Here is a 24,096-nt window from a genome sequence, read left to right on the forward strand (position 1 = left end):
CTACTCGAAGACGAAGGTCGCCTTCTTCCTCCGCGGAATATCAAGAAGTCGATGACCCAGAAGGTTTGTGGGTGGAGCTATGTAAACGGTTCGGATTTGCATCGAATATGGCCAATATATGGATTCGAATTCGGATTTGGATGATGAAAAAACTCATATTAGATTCCCTTGTAAATGGATCTGGACATCTGTTAAATCCGGATATTTGTTGGATTTAGTCGCAATTAATCAAAACCATATCCGCATCAAATTATAACTGAATATGGTTTTGGCTTATCAAATGCAGCTACGGAGATGATAGGGGAGAAGGTATTTAACCAGGGATTAACTAATACCTAACATGAGCAAACTATCTTTTACTCGTTCTCTTTCGAAGTCTAAATATGGGTCAAAACTGGTTTTGGATCTGAATTTTCAAGATCGGTCCTAGTTTTATAGTTAGACCTACTTTAGATCTCATAATAAAATTTTGAATACCATTATAAAATGAGATCTTGCGATAATACATGTAAAATGATCGTATTATACCGATAATTTAACCCGATTATCTAAAAACCCTATAATTTTTTATATTTCTTTTGATGTCCAAAATCATAAATATTTGACATCGTTAGAACCTTTTACCCTTTATAACTGCAAATTGAGACCTTATTGCGATAAAATTGTACTGCCCATCGGCTAGTTCCAATTCTTACTTAAATCCATAATCTCCTGTTTTTTTATGCGGAACTCACAAACTCACATAACTTTATTTACAAATTTTTGGTGAAACTAAAACCACAAAAATCACAAATATTATACTCTTTCACATATATGTCAATATTTTGCATAAATATATTTGTGAAACACTTCTTGCAAAAATTCTACTTTTTCGCATATACTTTCCAAAATTACATAAATTTATGTACAAAACTCCACTTAGAGGGAAACAACAAAAACACAAATATCTTACATAAATATTCATGATTTTTTTATTATATGCAATTTTTCTTAATATGTATAGAGTTCTCGAATCATATATATACTCATTTTTATTAGAGGGTTTATTTTTTTCATTTATATATGCAAATAACTTCTCTGTAGAAATCTTGTAGTGATGCTCGTGTAATTTGGCTCTACATTCTGAGGAGGTTGTGGTATCATCCTTGTGGTCAACTTACTCATCTACAGGTTCAAAATGCGAGTTTCATACAATATATACATGTGTATCCCCATTCATATTTTTGTTTAATATGGTAGCCTACAATTAGAGGTATGAACGGATCCAGCTCACGATCATTGAATATTTTCATGCATATTTGTGTTTGGTTGTTGCTATGAATGCTTTTTTTATTCTTTCTTGTGTTGTCATTGAAATCTCCAGCCACAAAATTTATTATGCTTATGATTTTTTTTGTAGAAATATATATTGTTGTAGATGATTTATCATTGTTTGCTTGTCCTTTAGTTAATAATTGTTTTTCTTTATGTTGGTTTAATGGGGTTAAGGTTCACTATGCACACGTATTGAAAGGGCTAAAGTACACTATAGTAGTTGTTGTAGTCTGTCAATAATGGTGTCTGAAAGGGCTAAAGTATGATAACGTAGATTTGATTACACTATTTGAAAATCTATAGTGGTCTCCAAAAACATTACTTTTAAGGAATCTACGACTTTGATATCTCATAAAACTCGATATATGTTAAACTTATTGAACCTCCGGTATAGTTATTCTTCAAACTTAAACAACAACAAAATATGGATATAGATGTTAAGGAGGAGGAGGATGTAGAATCGATGTTATTTAGTGAAGATGTTTACTTGAAAGTATGCAAAGTTAATCAAGGAGTAGTTGATCAATAGAATAATATGAATCTCATGAAGAATGTACACGTATCTCAGGCACTATCTATCGAGTTGAGTCATTTGATGATTATCTAACTGTCTCAAACAACGGATGATATTTATGTTTTATATAATTAACGGATCACTGTAAAGGATATGAAATCATGTGAGAAAATAAGTGTCAATGATCTTCATCATAATAATTTGAATGACATGCAGCCTCCCTAGGCATATGACAATGCTAGGTAAACCTTATAATTTTTTATATAATTTATGATTGAGATGTAGGTGCGATGATGAATGTGATATTTTGATTGTTAATCTTGAATGTTGAAAATGCAGGAATGATGAATGCATGAAAGCATATGAAGCGATAGATACAATGAATTTTGATTTAGTTAATGCAACCAAACAGTCAATTAGTGGTAACAACGATCATATTGACAGTGAAGAATCAGATGTTATCGATGATATTGAGTGTACCATGTCGATAAGAGAAAATGAAGACAACGATGACATAAGACAAATAATGGTGGGTGAAAGTGATGTATGAATAGCATTTGAGAATGTGAACCCTTGGTTCTCGTTCAATGGGTTCTCATACAATGATATCCAATTGCAAACCCTTGAAGCAGAGACATCTGAATTGTATGAACACTTGTATAATAAAAGGCTTAATGATTGTAAACAATTTCAATGGTTAACAACAAACTCAAATGATCAAGAAATTGCTTTGGGCAAAAACTTTAATGATCTCCAGCACTGTCGCAAGTTTTGAAAGATCATGTAATAAGGAATAACTATAAAGCAAAATTCTTAAAGAGCTACAATAACAGAGTCATTGTCGTATACATGAAGAAGAACATGCATATGATGGTTGATTGCCCTTGAAATATTTATTGCACAAAAGTATATAGAGCAATTTTTTTTCAAGTGAGGAGATATGATAGCGATCATACATGTGGTAGATCATTGGGCAACTTTGTAGCAGAGAAAGTGCATTCAAAATGGACTTTAGGTGTTATTTACAAATGCATGCATGATAACCCGAAGATAATTCCAAGATAAATCATGAATAATACCACTCGCGATGAAGGTGTAGAGGTTACTTAAACACAAACATGGTATGGACGGGAACACACTAACGCTGCATTATATGGTTCATTCGAAGGGTCTTTCAAGATACATCTCGCCTATTTGGATCATCTAATGAAGGCTAACCAAGGATCGATAGGGTATATTAAAATCGATTTCAGTATATATTTTTATCCTTCTGGCCAAGCATTGATGTATTTTTGAAAGGATGGCATTCAGTTCTTATGGTAGATGATACCTTCCTAAAAGGATAATACACAGGTATATTGTTGTCGACCTATACTATTAATCCTGAAAATGAACATGAAAGAAAATGACTTCAGGTTGTACAATTTCATGCTGAATACATATTTAACATATAAAAACCTCAAACAAATAGTATAATAACATAACTTAATAATATACTTGCTTTTGTGTGCTTGTCATCGCCTTTTCGTGCATATGTGTTACAGTTTTTTTTTTTAGCGCAATTTGTGTTTGACTGTTACAAAGATTGGATGGCGCAGACCATGAAGGGTATTCCTCAACAAGAGAATAAGTAATTACTTTGCATTTGTTTGTTAACTCATTTCGTGTATGTATATCTTTTTCACTTGATATTTTTTTATTTTACAAGTATAACTATGGTATGTTTGTCATACAATATATGCACTACTTGGGCATAAACTGAAAATTGAACTTCATATAGGTATGTGTTTATATGTCAGTTCACTACTTTGAGATATTCGTTGTAGTTAGTTATTTGCTAATAAAATGTTATTTTCAGTAAGGTATCACACACACACACACACACACACACACACACACACACATATATATATATATATATATATATATATATATATATATATATATATATATATATATAAAGAATTGTATGATTAAGTTCTACAAGCATATGAAGGACATGGCTTTCAAGGGTGTGAAGGACAATGAAAAGACAGAGACATCAGTTAGAGAGGTGTCAGAAGAATCTATCCAACTAGCTGAGCTAGCGCCAATTATAACTTTGTAATTATAAACTTCAAACATTAAGGATGTTTTTTGGTAAGTGTAAACTTCAACAATTATGTGCCTATTGTAATTATAAATTTCAGATACACACACATGTATGAATGATATGAAGCCCATAAAGTTATAAAATTAAGGATGTTTTTTTGTTTGAACAATGTTTTTGTTTTGTATTTGTGTTTAGATTTGGAATAGTAATTATATTTGCAATATTGTGGATTTTTGCAATAGTAAATATATTTGCAATATTTACAATGTCTCTATTATGAATGATATGGATTTTTGAAAATATGTCTATGTGATTTTAGAATGTATATGCGAAACTGACAGATTTTTGTGAATCAATACAATTTTCGCAAATATGTTTATGTGATTTTGGACTGTATATGTGAAATTGTTAGTTTTTTGTGAATTAGTATGATTTTTGCAAATATGTTTAAGTGAATCCATGAATTATATGTGAAAAGGTCTATATATTGATTTTAGTGGTTTCAATTTAAGTGAAGTTTCACACATAACTTATGTGAATTCGTGAAGTATATGCAAATGAATTGGGTATTTACGATTTTAGTTGTTTCAGTGGTTATGAAAAATAGTAGGATTATTGTGAAATAGTTGCATTTTTATGAAACAATAGGATTTTTACAATTATATTTATGCAAATTTGTGAATTGTATACAAAAAAATATAATATATGTAATTTTAGTGGTTTCAGTTTAAGTGGAGTGCCACACATTTATGAAGTATATGCAAAAGAATAGGATATTTGTGATTTTAGTGGTTTTAGTTTTTTAAGTAGAATTACACATATAACAACTCAAATAACAATGAATGTAAGCAAATAGACATTCAAATCATTTAAACATTCAAATGGTTTGAAAACATATAAACAATGACATTATATACAAATCATTCAATAATGGTTTCAGTTTAAACATTCAATTGTGGTTTCAGTTTTAGTGTAATCTATTATTAAACTTAATATAAACATTCAAATGACATTATATAAAAATTCATTCATTGAAACAAATCCAAACTTATACTCAACGACCCCCATTCAAATAACATTATATACAAATCAATGAGTTATAATGTTGATCTTTAAATACATATAAAAAAATAAGAAACAATCAAATGAATTTCTACAATTGAGGATGTTGTGATTGGCGCGATGGTAGTTCCTCGATGACCTTATTTGCGTTCTCCAAAAGGCCAGTTTGAGTATGTATCATTTTTTTCAGCATGCGAATTTCTTTAAGCGCAAGAGCCAACTCTCCCTTTGATCTACTTACGATCTTTTTGTGCTTCTCTCAAACTTTCTTCTCCCCTATAAAAGACCCTCTTTGCTATTAAAGAACATGTAACCTGTTAGGCGGCCACAAAATCGTCATTTGTGGCATGTGTCATGGACAACAAGTCGATGTCTTCGCTGCCCTCACACCAATCTTGAAGTTTAAAGAGGAATACTTGGGGTAATCTTTCATCCGATCCTTCATAGAACATGATAAAAATTTGTTAACTGTGTGAGGGTGACTAAGTAGTTGTTAAACAAACCTAAACTGCTTAATAACTTGGGTGGTTATTTAACACTCAACTTTATTCATGTTGTGCAGCCAAATATTCTTTCTGAAGATGTTCTTTACCCCCATAACTACATCGGCATTCTCCTCCTCCTCCAACGTGCCTTCAAAGGGGCACCAGTTTACCTATATTTCCTTTATGGTTAGGCCTGCAAACATGCATTTACTAAAAAAATATAAAATATCAACAACAATACTTATGTTTGCCCTAGTCAGCCTCTGAAGTGATGCAACGCATTCGGCACATGACATGCGATGACTCACCATTCTTCGATCACGACTCTCTTGGTTGCATGACTAACTCCACATTATAACACGTGAAAATTCATGGGCTATGTCAAGCATCTGGGGCTTTTCAATAGATATGTTCTTCCATATCCAAACTTACATAACAATGATTAACAGAGATTAATAATAATTAATACACAATATGTAAGTATAAGAATTGTAACACCCCAAATTTTTAAATCTCGAAAAATGATAGAATTTTTTTTTTAAAATACTTTTAAATCCTTTAATAAATTGCAGTGAAAAAACTTATCGGGTCTAAAACTTAGCATGTTACTTCTCTTATCCATACATAACCATACAACCATGGAATTTAAAATAATTTAAGCATTCATGAAATAAATAAAATATCTATAATTAATTATAATTATTCAATTACAAATAAACCAAAATAAAATATCAGAGTCTCAAAACTTCGAAGGTGTAAGAAAGATATGACTCGATCCCTATCGCAACCTCCTGCCATCTCATGTATGTCCTACTCACTTCCTGAAAAACATTAAAACCAAAGGGGTCAGACATACACTATCTCAATATAGTAAGGATATACTAAACAAGTAAAACAGAAATACTAAAGCATAAATTACATCTAACTTTTCATAATGAATCAAATTAACTCTAAATAATTGAACATGCATCTCAATATTTCAGGTAAGCATACCAATTGCAAAAACAAACAAATATGCATCATTCATTTCAACCAAGCAGGTAAAATGTCTGAACAGTTAAAAATGCATGTACTTACCAATATAGAAGTCATTCATATGCATGCACCAATTCTTATCTTTAATTATATGTTCTTTCTTAGATGAAGCATGTCATGCCTAACTAATGCACATACATTTAAGTTTCACTTCTTAGCCCTATGGGTACAAACACAGTCAGACACTTGGATCAGGGCCATGACGCAGGCGGTATTTTCATATAGGAGTGACTTTAGCCTTGTCGGACACCTTTCACCAGTTCTGGGTGAGGGCCGACAAAAGCGAGAGAGACTCCCAACACCTCAATCTCGATGCAACAGAATTTCACTCATGAGTTTCTTTTCCCTATGCTACAGACTATTGAAGAGGGTTTACCTATCTTCGTAGGTGGAGAAGAGCAACTTTTCATACTCAAAATAGAGTTCCACGAATCCAGATGTACCGCTTGCCCTCTCCTTATAATCCTTTACTTTAATATCGTATGTTTTACTTATTTAATTTAATGTCTTACATGTAACATCATGATTGAATCCGTCATGAGGATTATGTCACTTTTAGGGTAATGGATGCATTCATTAGAACTTAGCATCCAGTAACACATTCATTCTCATGCTTTGCAAACACATGTGCATGTATATAAGTAATGCGATAGACAATCATAACTTTCATGCATCCACACAATTATATCATCATCATCATCATCATCACAAAAATATGCATAAATATATAGCAAGGATAATATTGAAACATTTACATTAAATTATAAAAGTCGGACCTTTCGGTCTCTTAGCGCATAGTCCCTTAGACAAACATATCTCATTAATTAAACATGCATTCATGCCTCAGCATAAGCACGTCATTTCCTACATATAAACAAACTTTTTCCACATATAAACAATCTTCATATTATTCGTAATGGTACACACATCCATGAAACAAAAATACGCAAGTGTTTGGGTTTCGGTCCTTAGATCGATTCCAAACTTACGAAATATCCAACTTTTTCCAACTGTTATAGAGTTTACAAAAAACTTTTTAGTTGGTTAACAGAGCTGAATAAATCAAAGGAAATTTTGTCAGCTTTCCAAAGCTGCAAACCGTTCATAAAAATTCATTCGTATGAGAAAGTTACGAACGTTTTACTACGAGCCTATACTTTTATGTTCTGACTGTTACATAACAATGGTAAGTCTATGAGCAAAGCCAAAAAATTTATAGTAGGTGTAAAATTTTATTAACTTTTCAACGCAATAAATCGTTCATCAAAATTTCTCCGAAAGAGGAAGATACAAGTGATTTACCGATCGGGTGTCAGACTGAAAATATGTAATATCGGGTTTATGTATTCAGGTAGGGCCAAAATGGGTCACCCGAATCCATAACTTTGAATTTTTTTGGCATAAATTAAATCAAAAAATTTATAAAAATTATACCATTCTAGCCTAACATAATCTATAATGGACAAATCTATTTTTCTCAATCATTTGGCTGGAAAAACAGACATGTCTTACACATAGAATGATTCTTGAGAAATAATTTTGGTAAATTACACACTTGAACAAGTAAATTATGAATTTTTCTTACGAATAAAAATAAAAAAATTATGCAATAATTACAGAATATTAGCATGAAAATATTCTACCAACTATAATTAAATTTTGCATGGAGTTAATTAAGTAATTCATGTTTTTTACTAAATTTACCATTTTTTTCTAAGAAACCTGATAAAGCTAAATACGTAATATATAAGAATTTTGATAATGAAAATCCTTTAAATTTTAGAGAACATCTGTAATGACATGTTCTACTAACCCAAATCAAGATTTATAGAAAAGTTATTGTGTGACCTAAGTATTTTGAAAATTTACGTTTTTATTTATTAAGAAACCAATTTTTGAAAAAAATATATTTTCAAAAGGGCTTTTCTCTCGAAAACCCATTCTATTTTCATACTTCAATAGTCTTAAGCCAAAACCACATATGGGAGGCTTGGTTTAGGGTCTATACTTATGAAAAATTGATGAAATTTGTGCCACGAATTCTGTTTTACAAGTAAAGCATAGATCCCCCCTACCTTTTTGACAAAATTCATTTATACGCACTTAAGTTGATCTTTTCACACGATTCAGCCATTTCACACAAACCACGACTTTGCACACAACCTCCTAAGGCTCCTCTCATGCATGTAGAACCCTCCCTTGCTGAGCCAAGTGTGAAACACTAAGGTCTTGGGAGAGGAAAAGAATTTGGGGGGAAATAAAAGAGACAAAATAGGGGGGTGTGAGCCCCTCCTCCCTTTATATAGCCCTTAGATTAAGTTAATGGTTGGGGCTAATCTCAACCCTTGATTTAATTTTGGCTTAGTTTATAAATCCAATTGTATTTTACTTACCATTTTCTTTTCTTTTTTAATTCTTTATTTCTTATTTTTTTTCTAAGCATAGTATATGATATATATGTTATATACATATAATAGCATAATTATTATTACGTAATTAATTATATAAGGAAGGGGGTAGGTCGACCCCCATGGGTTGGCCTCCCTTTCATTTTTAAAATATTTTCAACTTGCTTGCTTGGCAAGCAAGTTGACTACTTTTTTTTTTTATTATCATTGTTTTTTCTTCTTTCTTTCCTTTTTTCTTTCTTTCATCTTTCTTTAATTGGTCCAGCTCTTGCTGGACCTTTCTAGAACATCCTAGAGTTGGCTCCCCCGTTATGGGCTTATTTTTTTAAAAAAGGAAAGTTTTGACTTGTTTGGCTTGTTTTTTTTTCTTTTTTGGTAAGTTTTAATTTCACTTGTTTTAAAAGGTTGTTTTTATTTATTATATTTTAAAGTTTAAATTAGGATGCCACATAGGATGGGATGAGCCACTATAGACTCCTACCATTTTATAAATTTTGGCTAATTATTTGAAATCCATTTCATAAAATTCTAATTTAATTCAATTTAAATTCAAATGAAATCTTTCATAAATGAAATTGTAAATTCACATGAAATATTGATAAATGAAATTTAAGTTAAGTCTACACCTAATTAAATCCCATTTGTAGATTTTTGAATTTTTATATGAATAATTTATTTAATTTAATTTATTCCTTAAGGCTAATTCAAATTTCTCGAAAACTATTTCTAAAAAAAATTGAAATCTGTTAGACTCTGGCATGTAGGAGTTCTTTTCCCACATTAATTTTTTTTTCTAAATCCTACCAACCCTCTAATACATTACTTACCTAAAATTTAAAATTTTTATTTTATCACACAATAAGTAAAAATGTAAAATTCAAGAAAATGCCTCGAAAAATTGCAGGTATTATAAGAATAACTATAAATCAAAAGTTTATGTACAATGAAAGAATAAATACCTCTAATAGCATCAATATCCCAACAAGTTTTTTTTTTTTTGCTTCTTGTGCTACTCAAACTTGCGTACAGGTGTGCAAGTGTGACTGCTCTTCATGCATATTGAATGACACAGTCCAGGTTTTCCAACAGTTCGATGTACGATGTATGTACAAACTTTCTACTAGTGTCGATGAAAAAGCAAGAGCCAAAGAAGAATATCAAGAATGCTCTTGCCTTCTTGTCCACCCTACTACTCCCCTTTTCTCCAACACACAATAGTTTCTCGTTTATCCTCCTCGCCTTACTGGGGTCATGGTAGCTTCTAAGCCATGAAAACATGATCGTATCGCCTTCATATACATCATCATTTGCTTGCAAATAAATATCACATAAGTGCTTAAAATCTCTCCACCGTTGTCGACTAATGGTCTTCCCATGGCACTTTAGTCCGGTGATTCGTGCTACATCCTCCAACGTGATAGTCATTTCAAGATCTCCAAACTGGAATGTGTTGATTATTGAATTCCAAAACTGCACAATAGCCTCTAAGAGGGAGTGACTGATGTTCTATGATGTGATATCCAAAAATTTGTGAAAACACATTCGATTTAACAGCTCCTTTACTTCCTTTGTTAGTATTAAAAACCATTGGTGTGCTTGATTCTAGTCAAACTGGTGCATGCAAGATATTGGCGCTTCTGAATCAATTGGTTGAGAATCCTACAATCCAAATTAATTTTACTGAAATCAATCAATTTCAATAAATTTCTACATGCTTCACACATATATGACAAACTAATCAATTGCATTCATGGATAGTAGCAACATTAAACTAATCAATAATTGAATGTATATATATATATATATCACAATTTAATCAATGATTGAATGTAAATTTGAAACTGATTATTGCAAATCACAAATGAACAAAATACATGTCCCCGAGTACCAGACCTTCTTCTCCACTATGACCTCTTCGTCAAAGTTTGCACTTTTTCCTCTGCATGAAGAACATCATCGGACTCTCGAACATGTTCGCATACGATCCAGCCATATGACCCTCACTTATATCCACTTCCTGAGGAAGGTCCACATTAACCTCAGCCCCTTGGTCAGGTACCTTATCTGCCCTCTCATCACTGTCACTACAGGTAACTGCATCTCCAGCTTTATTTATTCGAGCATTGAGGTTAACAACAACCTCAATGTCAGTCAATGGGTCACCCTCCCCCTTCTTAGATGCTTCTAGGATGGGAGACAAGAATGTGCCAACAAACTACTCAACTTTTTCTGCATATGATGCCTTAGATAAGGGTTACTTTGAAATTTGTAGCTATTCTTTATACGATAATTCAGCTTTTTTTGCAGCTCATTGTTTGAACACAATTGTATATGATTATTGAGGGTGCATTTTTTGTGAAAAATATCAGACACCCACATTTTTTCCTTTGGATGTGATTCCCTCTCTACCCACTTCTGCATACTATGTCATGCTTCCAATTACCAGAATGATCTAATTCATAGTTCTTCATTGGCTTTTTTTGTTATGCTACAACAATAGAAGATGATGTGGGTATGGACCCCTTCGACACAATATTTTTTTATTGGTCATATTGTATTAATAAACATATTAAAATTTTCCTACAATAACAACACAAGGAATATTGAACAAGCATTACAAAAAATAAATAAATTATTTGTGTTTCAAAAAGCATTTCAAAAAAAATAGAACATTGTGTTTACCAAAAAATATTAAAAAAATATTTTATTAAAAAAAGACAAAAGGAAAACTGTTTGATTCAGTCGTTAACAAAAGTGAACATTGTACTTACCGAAAAAAATACACCCTCAATGGTTCAATAGTGATGAAGTGCCTTCTATGAATAGTTATCAGAAGATAAGCAGGTTGGGGACCATTGGTTGGGACAAAAGATAAAAAAGCCTTAGATTATGAAAAAATAAGCTGGTTGGGGACCACAATAGGTTTATATATGATCTGACAAATTAATAAAAATAAGAAATATAGTATATTTATCATAATTTTGTAAGCATTTAAGTATGATAATTGCAATATAAGGTGACAAATTCGTAAATATTAAGAAAAATAGCATATAATAAAAAAATTATAAATACTTAAGTAGGATATTTGCAATTTTATTGTTTCCCTTTAAGTGAAGTTTCACACATAATTTTATGCAATTTGGTGACGTATATGTGAAAGGCGTTTAACAAATATATTTATGCAAAATATTAATATATATGCAAAAAAGTACAATATTTAAGATTTTAGTGGTTTCAGTTTCACCAAAAATTTGCAAATAAATGTATGTGAGTTCATGAGTTCTGAATAAAAAAACATGTGATTCTATATTTAAGTGAGAGTTGGACCTAGCCAATGGGTGGTACAATTGTATCACAATAAAGCCTCAATTCACATAGTATCGAGCATGATTTCAAGTTATAAATCCAAAAAAAGCAACAAAATGGGTCAGCTCCCAGCCAATGGATATGTCAGACACATGGTTGTGGTCAGATTGGTGAAAGTGTCTAATGAGAGTCCGGATCGGGTGCAATCACATGGCACAAAAATTGTGCATTAAGCACCTGATTGCCCTCCATCAAGCCTTGGGCTCCACAACTGTCAGGCCTTGTCCCCAAGATGAAGGGTGATCAGGTGCTTAATGCAAAAATATTTGTGCAATCATATTGCACCTGATCTTTTTAGGTCTAATGCATGTGCATCTAGGGCATGCACGCCTACACTAATCACTCTCTCTCTCTCTCATAAGGGTAATGTTTGCTATCTTAGTGGGTAAGAAAACCCTTAATGAAAATTTGTAATAATTTTTTTTTTCAGTTTTTGGCAGGGCTAACCCTTCAAATGTGATTTACCTATTAAGTTTAGTAGAAACTAACCTTTGGATCATGTTTTCTCATGTATAAACCAGATTTTTAGGGGGTTGAAAAATCAATGGTCTAAATTATACCAAATTTTTAAACATCAAAAAAACATATTTTTGCATAAAAAAATATTATCCAAGGGTGGATTCTTACTATTTTAATCATGTTCAATCATATGATGTCATATTAGTCTAAACAACCTCCTCATAAGAGTTTCAATTAGGGGTTTAGTTACCTAAGAAGATACCAAATTATATCCCATGTGTGTGTACATGATGTACAATATAATTCCTCAACATCATCCATACCATTTTTTTCAATAGCTGAAGAAGCATTCATGGGTAAAACCATAGTCACATTAGAAGGATTGAGGGTAGGGTGGGGCCCCATTTCCCTCTCAGTCCACTGCCATCCCTAGTCACATACATCAGTGATATTTTGAAAATATCATAATATTATCATTATAAATCCAGCAAACAATAATATAAGTAAAATACCATGATATTTTGAAAATATCATGATATTATCATGAGAATATCTTGACATTATTGTAATATTACCGTGATATTATCAATTAGTTTTATTGTTTTTATTTATTTTTATATTTTCAATTAATTTTACTTATTTTTTATTGTTTATAGTTTTTTCTAAACATAATATTTTATACTTATTTTTTATATTTTTTAAACCTTGATATTTTCTCAAGATTTATCACCAAACCTATAATATCGCAAAAAATAGCCTCACCAAGATATAGTCTATACCGACATTTGTGACTATGGGTAAAGCATCATTTTCATATAACTGCTTGCCACCAGCACTCTGCCATCCATTTCAATTTGAGGGGATTAGGTTTAGTATCCTGATTCAATAATTGGCAAAGGAGATTAACAGAACTGGGAGTCTACTTAAATGCGTTTCAACCAAAGGAGACTTACATGAAAATTTTACATCTATACATGTTTTGAAGCCTTGAAAAATCAATAGCTCACAATATATTTACAATTTTACATTACAAAGTATTGTGGGCTATTAAATTTTGGCGTTTTAAAAAACAAACATTGAAAAATCGTAATCTAAAACATGTTTACTAAACAAATTATAAAAATCCAATACATATTTTAACCTTCTTTTGATCGGACAATCACCTTTTCTTATATATATATATATATATATATATATATATATATATATATATATATATATATATATATATATATATATATATATATATATATATATATATATATATATATATATATATATATATATACATGACCATAAAGATGTGTTCTATATGCTTGTTTTTATAGGAATTAGTTGTTGGAGCATTTGATTATGATGCATGATGCATGTATAGTTTTTTATAAGTTTAAAAAATTAATGACTTTCAATTTTCATAAATCTTTGAGGCTCTAAATACCGTTTTTTCTATCCAAATTCATGATCCAAGTGTCTATTTTTGATAAATCTATCTGTACAGTCAGAAGTTTGAAAAAAACACAATTTTTTTTGGATTGAGTAGTTTTGGCATGCTTTTTAGTGGTTAGGTTTTCATTCATATATATATATATATATAACCTGATTCACTGAATCGTTATTTTAATGAAAAACTTCAATTTATCGTAAGTTTTTCCTTTGACAATGGAATTTTTTCGTACGCCTTGACAAAATGGCATTGACGCGGAAGACCGCGTGGCTCTTTGCCTTAAATTGGAACACCGGAGCCTTCGCTACTAAGTTTGGATTTCACTCTGATCGCGGGAAATTTCAGGCCTGGAGCGGGGAATTCTCTCCCTCTCCCCCTTCCTTTGATCCACAGACGGAAACCTCTTTCCCTCTCTCTCTCTCTCTCTCTGACCGTCAACTTCCGATTTCATAAAAGGATGGCGTTTCCTTACATGGAAGCCGTTCTAGGTACGCCTTTCTCTGCCTTCTCATCATCTCTTTTTTCCCATAAATTGTCGCTTACTTTCTTTATTTCCTTGGAACGTTTTTCGATCGGCGTTCGCTTGCATCTTCTTGTTGTTTCTTGGATGATTATCGGTCTTGTGTTTGCATAGTTTTGCGTTTCTATGGTGTTGAATGGAAGTTTAGATGCTAATTTGCTCTCTTAGTGGCGAGAGCGTCGCTCTGATGATGGTGCCTTTGATGTGTGATTGTTGCTGTTGTTGTTTCCTTGAGTTTTTGCTTATTTGTTTCTTGAATTGTGTATGAGATTGGCTCGGAGAAGAGGATGTTGTTCTGCTAGACCTTGGAGATATGGATGTACTAGTTTTATATAAAAATGACAGATTTGCGTTGAACTAGGTGTTTTTGTGTTCTGATGCTAGATTTCATTGAGAAATTGTTTAATTCCTTGTGTATTACGAACGAATGTTGGTTATAGTTATATTAGCTTCTTGGTGTGATGGTTGTGAGATGATGTGGTTGCTGTTGCTCGGAAGGCATCAACTTGCTTTGCGGAAGAAGTTCTATAAACGAGTTATAGTTGTTCTTTTGCGCGCTTAAGGATATCAGAGCATACATTGATAGAATCATAGAACTGCAGTGAGTGCAGGAAAGAACTATTACGTTATGGCCAAGTGGCTCTGGCTGTAATCCAGGCAGTTTGGAACTGGGATTGATTGACCCACTGGAACATTCCATCTGACTGGCGGAACTGTGATCTAGATATATCCCTTTTTCGAGGATTATGGAAGGTTTTGACTATCACTGAAGTGGAACTATTAAAACCTCAACTGTTTCTTACTCCAAACAGTCTGCCAAGACTGCCATCTTCCTTCTACCTAACATGTCATATTCCACTTATAGTCATCAACACTGTGCCGTGGGCTGTGGCTGTATCATTATCTACTTCCTTCTTATCGTTTTACTCAAGCATAGCTTAACCAGCGGAGCCAGAAAACTTATAGAGGGGCTCTGCAAGCACTCTCTCTCTCTCTCTCTCTCTCTCTCTCTCTGCACACACACACACACACACACACACACACACACACACATATATATATATATATATATATATATATATATATATATATATATATATATATATATATATATATATATATATATAAACCAAAACTAAATTATGTCTTGTTTTTGTAAATGAGCTAGCTTGAGCATGGCATCATGAGCTCGAGCTTGGCTCTACTCACCACAAATTGAAAAATCATCAGTAGATCGAGCTTGGTTCGACTCGCCACAAAACTAGCTTATGTTTGGTTCTTTCGGATAATTTGCTTGTCCTAAGTTATGATGCCAAAACCATCCAAACATGTGATGGCACATGTGTGGGAGAACAGGCAATGAGGCGGGGATCTCGTTGCGGGGGGTTAGGCCTTTACAGCAAAAGAAGACATTTTCATGAATTTGCTGTAGATTAAGGTGAAATGTACAAATAGGATTAACCATAACAAAGATTGTGTTTTTCAAAATTTTAAATGCTTGGATATTAGGTGCCAATTTGAAAAATACAATAAGCGATGCCAAGGGTGCAATTGAGTTAAGTAGATGTTATTCATGCACAAGAAAGATTGACTAAAAGACCTCCTCACTAGAATGTCTGGCTACCAGATTTGGGTTGGATCCGTTAGTTGGCTTTGGTAAACACTAAAAATGGCAGCATCTAATTATTAACCGGATTTGGATTCACTTGATACATTTACCTTGGGATTCAAATCAGAGACCGATTAGTATCTGAATTCATTTACATGAAAAATCTAATCTGACCTGTTTACTAATGAAGGGAAACCATTTCAATTTATGTTGGAGCCATCATTATTGATGAAAATGCCCTTCAATTTTGTTGACATTTGAAAATGTCATCTCGTGTTTTTCAATTGTAAGTTTGTAACTAGTGAATGCCATAGTCATTAATCGTTTTTCAGCTAGACCTGATTTATGGAAATGCCCCAATAAGCTGCACCTTGCACTTCCCATGCAATATCACAGTCACTCCATCAGGTCAGTTACAAAAGTTTCAAGATTGAATCCCTGTAGAAATATAAGACAAAATCTTTATAAAGGAAACAATTAAAAATATTTTTTCTTTACTAATTGCCTAATTGGACTAGAAGTATGATTTTCTTACATAAACAATGGTTCCAGCAAGTTAAGCATTCATGTTGAAGAAGATTGAGGTCTAATCAGAATTAGGTTTAAAGCCGGAGCACACCTAAGCACACAATCAAAGCAATTTGCAGAAGGACTACACTGCTGCTTATTGGGTTTCAATACATTCTCCATGTTGTTTGTTGGTTTTGGTCCTTGTTTGATCAATATTTCCACACAGTTCTTAGGTAATTTTTGGCTTTGGGAAATGGATGGTAGTGCTAATTCCTCACTTGTTGGTAGCAACTCTCTTAGTCACCAATAAAGGCGGACCTAAACCTGAGTATAATCTTCTTGCAGGGGTATCAATGCCAGCAATAAAAAAAATGCTCTTTGACTCAAATTGAAAAAGTCAGCTCCTTCTTAGTGAAGTTACTTTCCTGTGACAGGTGTAGATAACTTTATGTTCGAAGAGAACTAAGAAGCTAATTATGTTTAGGGTAAGCTACTAAGCTGGGAAAATTGTCACCGCTCTATTGCAAAGGGAATCTACTTATGAATACAGACATTAATTTCTATTTTGTTAGGTACCACCAGTAATCACTTCATCCAATATCATGATTGCTGCTTTCTAGTAGGGGAGCATTAATGATATCAATGTCACGTGATCTTTGTGTCTAGATATGTTATTTTTTTCCTCAAAACTTATCTTATTGATTTATCGTGATTTCCAAGGTCACTCTATTAAACATGTAAGGATTAGGAATGATTGAAAATAGTGATGCTAGAAACAGAGGTGGTCTGAAGTAGCTGTTCATGTGCTGAATGTGGTTGTGGGTTCTCTATGCTGCATTCTTAAGTATTCTGCAGTCTCGGTTATCAAATAGTTGAGTGAACATGCCAGTTAATAAGGACTGGACTATAGATCCTTGGTTGTTCATTTTCAATTTTTTAGTTCACAGTAAGTTTGATTTTGCAGTAGTTTTTGGGCAGCTTTTAGTATCATAGCTAGAATACAGGTACCATAATCTTTGCTTCTAATATCTTTCAATTGCTGCAGGTTTTATGATCTTAATGTACATTTTTGAGACATATTTGGACATGAGACAACATGCAGCCCTGAAGTTGCCTACCCTTCCTAAACCTTTAGTAGGGGTGGTCAGTCCAGAAAAATTTAAGAAATCTCGTGCCTATAGCCTGGATAAGAGGTATGCCTGTTCTCACTCTTATTTACTATGGCATTGGCACCCCTAGTTCATGGGGGCTTGCTTAGATATCCTGTTTTCCTATTCAACTTAACACCAAATGTGATTAGTGTTGCCAGAACATTCTAATTGCATTCGTTGCAGTCTTTAGGCTAGGCCAGATATACAGTAATGGTTGTATGGGGCTCATTTTTATCTGTGTATCATGCTTCAGCTGCTTCCACTTTGTTCATGAAGCTTTTACAATTGCGTTGGACTCAGCCATCTTGTACTTTGGTGCACTGCCGTGGTGTTGGAAGGTATGTGTTTGTGGATTTGTATGCAGTTACTTTGCTCATTTTTGTTTGGGTTAGCTTTTGAACTCCTTGATTTTTTCGGTTGCAGAAATCAGCAGATCTTTTAGTATTCGTAGGCTTGAATCCTGAGAACGAGATACTTCATACTCTAGCATTCTTGGCTGGTGTCATGCTTTGGTCGCAGGTACCATTTTGAAATCTTAGATGGTGTAGTCATGCTGTTTGGATCCATTTTTCAAGCATTCATTCATGGGAAATTTATATTTGAACGGTGCTGAGGTTTGGCTGTAGAGGAGCATGTCAAAGTCAATATTCTTGATTGGGTCCTCTATATTAAATTCATGTCAACGGGTGATATCTGGCTGAACTTACGGAGACTAACTGTGGTTTTAGTGGTCAGAGGAAGAACAACATTAGATAAAGATCTAAATCTCATGGCTGGATAATGTTCTGAGTTTTTGTTTGATAGCATTCAAAATATTTGAAAATACGAATAGAAAATCTAAAGTTCATGACTAAACAATGTTTTGAAAATCTGTTTGATAGCATTCAAAAGATTGAAAATATAGAAAATTTGCAGAACACATTATCTGGAATGTTTCAAAAGAATAATTTACACTACTTTATTGCATTTTTAGATTCTTCTTGGTACAGCTCACTAAAACCTATCTTCAGTTCTAGAATTAGCTTTGAAATTATTCCACTGCTATTTTTTCAACTTATTGTTTATTATTTGTTCTCCTAGTGAAGCTTAACATGAGTCGTACCTGACACCCATGTTATATTATATTTAGCCATTATGTGCAAAACAAATTTCTGCTATGTTGATCAATGTTGTAAGTATTGTACCTTATCATACGATATAATACATAATTATAACCTAACTTGATACGAGATTGTATATCGTATCCGTATCGGTTGTAACGTACGTTGCAAGTTGCAACCCGTATCATACAATATCGTATGATACACGGTGTATTGTACAATATGTGTCTGACGCACCTAAAAGGGTCGAAACTCGACTTTGTAATTTTGGGTTTTAAAGACCTCCCTAGGTTCTATTTTTTCATTTGTGTAGTGACCTTTAGAGGAGAACCCACACACCCTAAGAGGCACGAGAGTGATTTAGGTGCTGATTTGTGCACAAGGGAGAGGGATTTTGCGGATTTCTCATGTAGTTGAACCCACGCACCCTAAATTTTTTTTTTTTATGCAATATGAAAGTTTCAGTCTTGTGGCATGTTCTTAATTGCAAGATATTTAATATTTTGCATTGTTCTTGTTATATATTTATGCAATATTATCTATATTAGTTGATGTTTGATGATATCTTATGTAGCTCATAGAGACATAAATGCTTCATATGTGATTTTTTTGTTGTATTTTGTGCAATTCATCATTGTTTCATGTGTTATGATTTTTTTTAAATTGCTATTTTTTTTTATTTTTTGATTTTTAATTTATTTTTTTTTTAAATTATGATTTTTTTACGATACGTATCTAACTTTGTGCCTGACCGATACGGGATAACGATATGCTACTTAGTACTTACAACCATGATGTGGATTGTGGAGCTTCTTCAATTTGTAATGACACCTGGCTTGGTAAAAGGTGTTTTTTCTGGAGGAAGGAAACCTTCTTGAAGATACCAAACTTTTTCCTTGCTTGAGGAACTGCATGCCAGATTGAGGATGAACTGTGAGTCAGTCTTTTGGATTGTGGACCATTAAAAAATGCTACTCAAAAGAATCCATGTATGTCTCTTTGATGCTTTTTTGAGTATTTAACCCTTCTATGCACCAAAGATGGTTTCTTACCTGGACTAATCCGTTTTTTTCACTGGTGTCCACTGAAAAACTGAACATGGAGGAGAACCTTTATGTGCTTTAGTTGCTCCGGCAACCACATTCTTTGAAAGCTGGAAATATGTCAACCATCCATACTTCTTAATAGGCATTTCCTTTATCTGCTTGGGTGAGACAGTTTGAAGGCATTGTAGGGGAGTTCAGCTTTAGAGAAAACTAGGGATTCTGAATATCTCATTTGTTAATGGGACAAAATGGGCTATGAACTTTTTTTTGCTTAATAACTGATGTTTTTGTGCGAGGATAATGTAACGCCCCCAAAATACTGGACTTGTAACTTTTTTAAAATTTTTTGAAAGCTTTGTAATCATTCCTTTTTCAGAGTTTAAAATAGCAGTTCAGCGGAAAATGGTGTTTGAAATGACAAGTCAACGGACCTTGGGCGCACTAAAGGCGAACCTTCCTTTACACAACGAATTTGTAACTCTGTATATTCATTGAAACCAAATAGATTTAAAACAAGGTTTTAAAGTTTATATGAAAAGTGAAATTTCAAAGAAACCCTTATACCAAATTATAAAAATGTCCTCAAGAGCGAAACGTCAGTGAAAGAGTCTCATCTTGATATCATCACGTCATTGTGCCATCGCTTGCCATTCTGACCTAATCATTATTTGTACCCATGAAACGAGTCAGATTGATAAAAATCTGGTAGGTGCATAGATAACAAAATTCAGAACAAAACTAATATATACGTTGTTCCTTTCGAAGTCAAAATAAGAAAAATGAACATAATAACTTTGTTTCGATATTAACTATCCTGAGGGTACGCGCAGGAGAAACGTAGAAACAACTAAGACTACATGGGGGTTTGTTATTTTCTGTATTTTGATACTTCAGACAGCTAGTTGAGTCTATTAAAAAAGGGACGACCAATGATCGAGAGAGAATTCCCCAGAGGCATTCATGGCAAGGAATGCATCCAACTTCTACAGAAGTCCACGAGACCTATCACCTAGGATAATTTTTGGTAGTCATGTCCCCTAACTCCGATGATCGGGGACACTGAGTTAATTGTTACTCAAGGAGCGTAGTTAACAACAACCTGTCCATCAGAGTTTTGTACCATCCAATCCTCTCCCTTGACGGAACCAAGAAACGAATGGGTATGTCAGGTTCTATTTTAACTAACGACCCATTCTACATGCTCTGGTCTTTCAAACTAAATCGAGCATCTTACCTGTGAATGCGATGATCACCATTTATGTGATTTTCTTTTCATCATTGTGCATTTTTACGCTATGAGGTTACCATAAACCTCTCATTCAATCATCGTAGTACTAACATGTCGTGCATGTCTGATAGTACCATTATGATGATGGGAGTATCAGTTTCTAAAAAAAATTCATCATTTAGAAATTTCAATGTTCCGTTTATCACTATTTATGTGATTTTCTTTTATATTGTTGCAGTCGGCTAGGGTTTTGAGAAAACCATAGAGAGAGAGAGAGGAAAAATCGTTAAAGTCTCATTTAGGTCTAATCTCACTTAAATTGAGAGATTAGACAGAAAATAAAGCATGTACAATAATACCCTTTGCTATAATAAAAAATTACTAAACTACCCTTGATGCTACGGTGACTGCGTCTTAACACTCCCCCTCAAGCTGGAGCATATATATTAATAATGTTCAGCTTGTCACAACACTTTGAAAAATTTGAACTAGCCAAGGGTTTTGTAAAGACATCAGCAATTTGGTTTTCTGAAGATATGTGCTTGGTACAAATGTGCCCAGTTTGTACCAGGTCACGTACATAGTGACAATCCACCTCAATATGCTTTGTCCTTTCATGAAACACTGGGTTATTAGCAATATAAGTAGCAGCTCTATTATCACATATCATGTCCATAGGTAATGAGACTTTCACTTGGAGATTAGTCAACACAGATTTAACCCATATCATCTCTGCAGCGGTCTGAGCCATAGCTCGATACTCTGACTCAGCACTCGATCTGGCAACAACAGTTTGTTTCTTACTTCTGCAAGTAACCAGATTTCCTCCAACAAACACACAGAATCCAGTTGTCGACTTTCTATCAACAACCGACCCTGCATAATCTGCATCTTAGTAAGCAGTAACATCTAGAGAGGGTTTTTGTCTAAACCATAGTCCTAGGGTTTTTGTCTAAACCATAGTCCTTTACCAGGGGATAGCGTTAGATATTTGAGAATCATCATCGCAGCCTCCCAGTGAGCCTTTGTATGTTTGTCCATAAATTGACTTATCTTGCTCATGGCTAAAGATATGTCGGGTCTGGTTACAGTCACATATAATAGCTTGCCAACTAAGGAGCGATAACGACTATTGTCCACATACTTTGATTTTTCATCAAAGGTTTGGTACCTAACATCCCTGTCTCCTTTAGCAGGTCCAAGACATATTTCCGCTGTGACAAAACCAATCCTTCTTTACTCCTTGCAACCTTTATGCCCAAGAAATATCTCAGTGGTCCCAGATCTTTAGTCACAAAGTGTTTTTGAAGGTGGGACTTGGTCTCAGAGATGTCTTTATTACTGCTTCCTGTGACTATAATGTCATCAACATATACTATCATAACCACAATTCCTACACAAGTCTTTTTAATAAAAAGAGAGTGGTCTGAGGCAGATCAGACAAACCCAAATGCTGACTTGACCTCAACCAACTTGGAGAACCATGCACGGGGACTCTGTTTGAGACCATAGATTGCCTTGTTCAACTTGTATACCTTCTAACACTCTCCCTGAACTTCAAACCTTAGAGGTTGTTGCATGTAAACTGTCTCCTCCAAGTCTCCATACAGAAAGACATTTTTCACATCAAGCTGACGTAGATACCAATCATGGTGCACTGCAACTGACAAAACAAGATGAATGGTCCCAAGACGAGCAACAAGAGAGAATGTTTCAAAGAAGTTCACTCCAGGCGGGCTTTAGCAACCAGGCGGGCTTTAAACCTTTCAATCGATCCATCTGAGTTATACTTGAAAAGACATTGTCATTATCCAGACCCAATTCGTTTTATTTATTAAAACACATGCTCATTAATGGCATGTTGTAATTTTAGCATATTATGTAATGGGTATTTTTGTACCCTAATCACTGTACCTGTGCATACTTAATGTGAAGCAAAAAACGTAGACCCTATTAGGGTTTTCTTCCGCAGCCATCAGAGCCTCTCTCTCCTCTCTCGTTGTTTTCTCACATGGTATCAAAGCATTGATCCTCTCCAACGTCTTCTTCCAAGGTATTCTTTTTCTTATTCTTTCTGAATCTCTCAGCCAACTGCAGAATATCTCTTTCCAGTCAACATATTCTATTTTTCCTATTTCTGAAATCTGCATCTAATCTCTCTGTTTTCACATCTAATCGTTATCCTCCTTATTCTAAAATCTACATCTCACGTCCATTTGCATTTTCTTTTTTTCACACTATTTGATGTGATTTTATATGATCACGCAAGAACAAATCTTTTGCGTGATTTCATAAGTTCCTCATTTTCTTCAGAAAAGTAAGGTCAGATTCATATCTGAGTAAAATATCAGATTCCTTTTTTCTTTTCGGATTTCCTTTCTTTTATTCTTCTTTGCATTTTTCGAAACGAAAAACACATTACATCCAAATAACATGTTTCTGTTTTACGTTTCATTGACTGATCTTTATTCAGATCAGTTTGCTGCGTAACCTCGGTTTTTGTCTTGGGTCTGCTGTAAAAAAAAAAAGGTCGGGCAGCCGAGTTCTCTGAAATTATGTATTGGTTCTTGCCTTTACTTCCCTTGTTCTACTTCAACCTTGTTTCTAATTCTATCTTGCTTTCGCCTTCAATCGCCTATGGATTCTTTTTCTTCTTCTCAATCTGGCCTTTCTTCCAACTTTCTTAGCCAACTTGTATTTGAAAAACTGAACAACTCCAATTTTCTCACCTGAAAAAGACAAATCATCTCATT

At 33.6% G+C, this 24,096-nt stretch overlaps 1 protein-coding gene across 1 annotated transcript in view; it reads left to right on the forward strand.

Annotated features, from left to right (window-relative positions):
- The first annotated feature begins 14,504 nt into the window (after positions 1-14,504).
- The window catches only part of LOC149832869 (CAAX prenyl protease 1 homolog), a 32,453-nt gene continuing 22,861 nt past the window's right edge, over positions 14,505-24,096 (forward strand). The window contains exons 1-4 of the mRNA XM_090014751.1: positions 14,505-14,667; positions 17,864-18,011; positions 18,223-18,307; positions 18,393-18,488. Of these exons, the coding sequence (XP_089870877.1) occupies positions 14,637-14,667; positions 17,864-18,011; positions 18,223-18,307; positions 18,393-18,488 (360 nt within the window). The 5' untranslated portion in view covers positions 14,505-14,636. The remainder of the gene's footprint in view (positions 14,668-17,863; positions 18,012-18,222; positions 18,308-18,392; positions 18,489-24,096) is intronic.

This window comes from Nuphar pumila, chromosome 7, assembly GCF_984573655.1.
Source record: "Nuphar pumila chromosome 7, dmNupPumi1.hap1.1, whole genome shotgun sequence".
Lineage (NCBI taxonomy): Eukaryota > Viridiplantae > Streptophyta > Magnoliopsida > Nymphaeales > Nymphaeaceae > Nuphar > Nuphar pumila.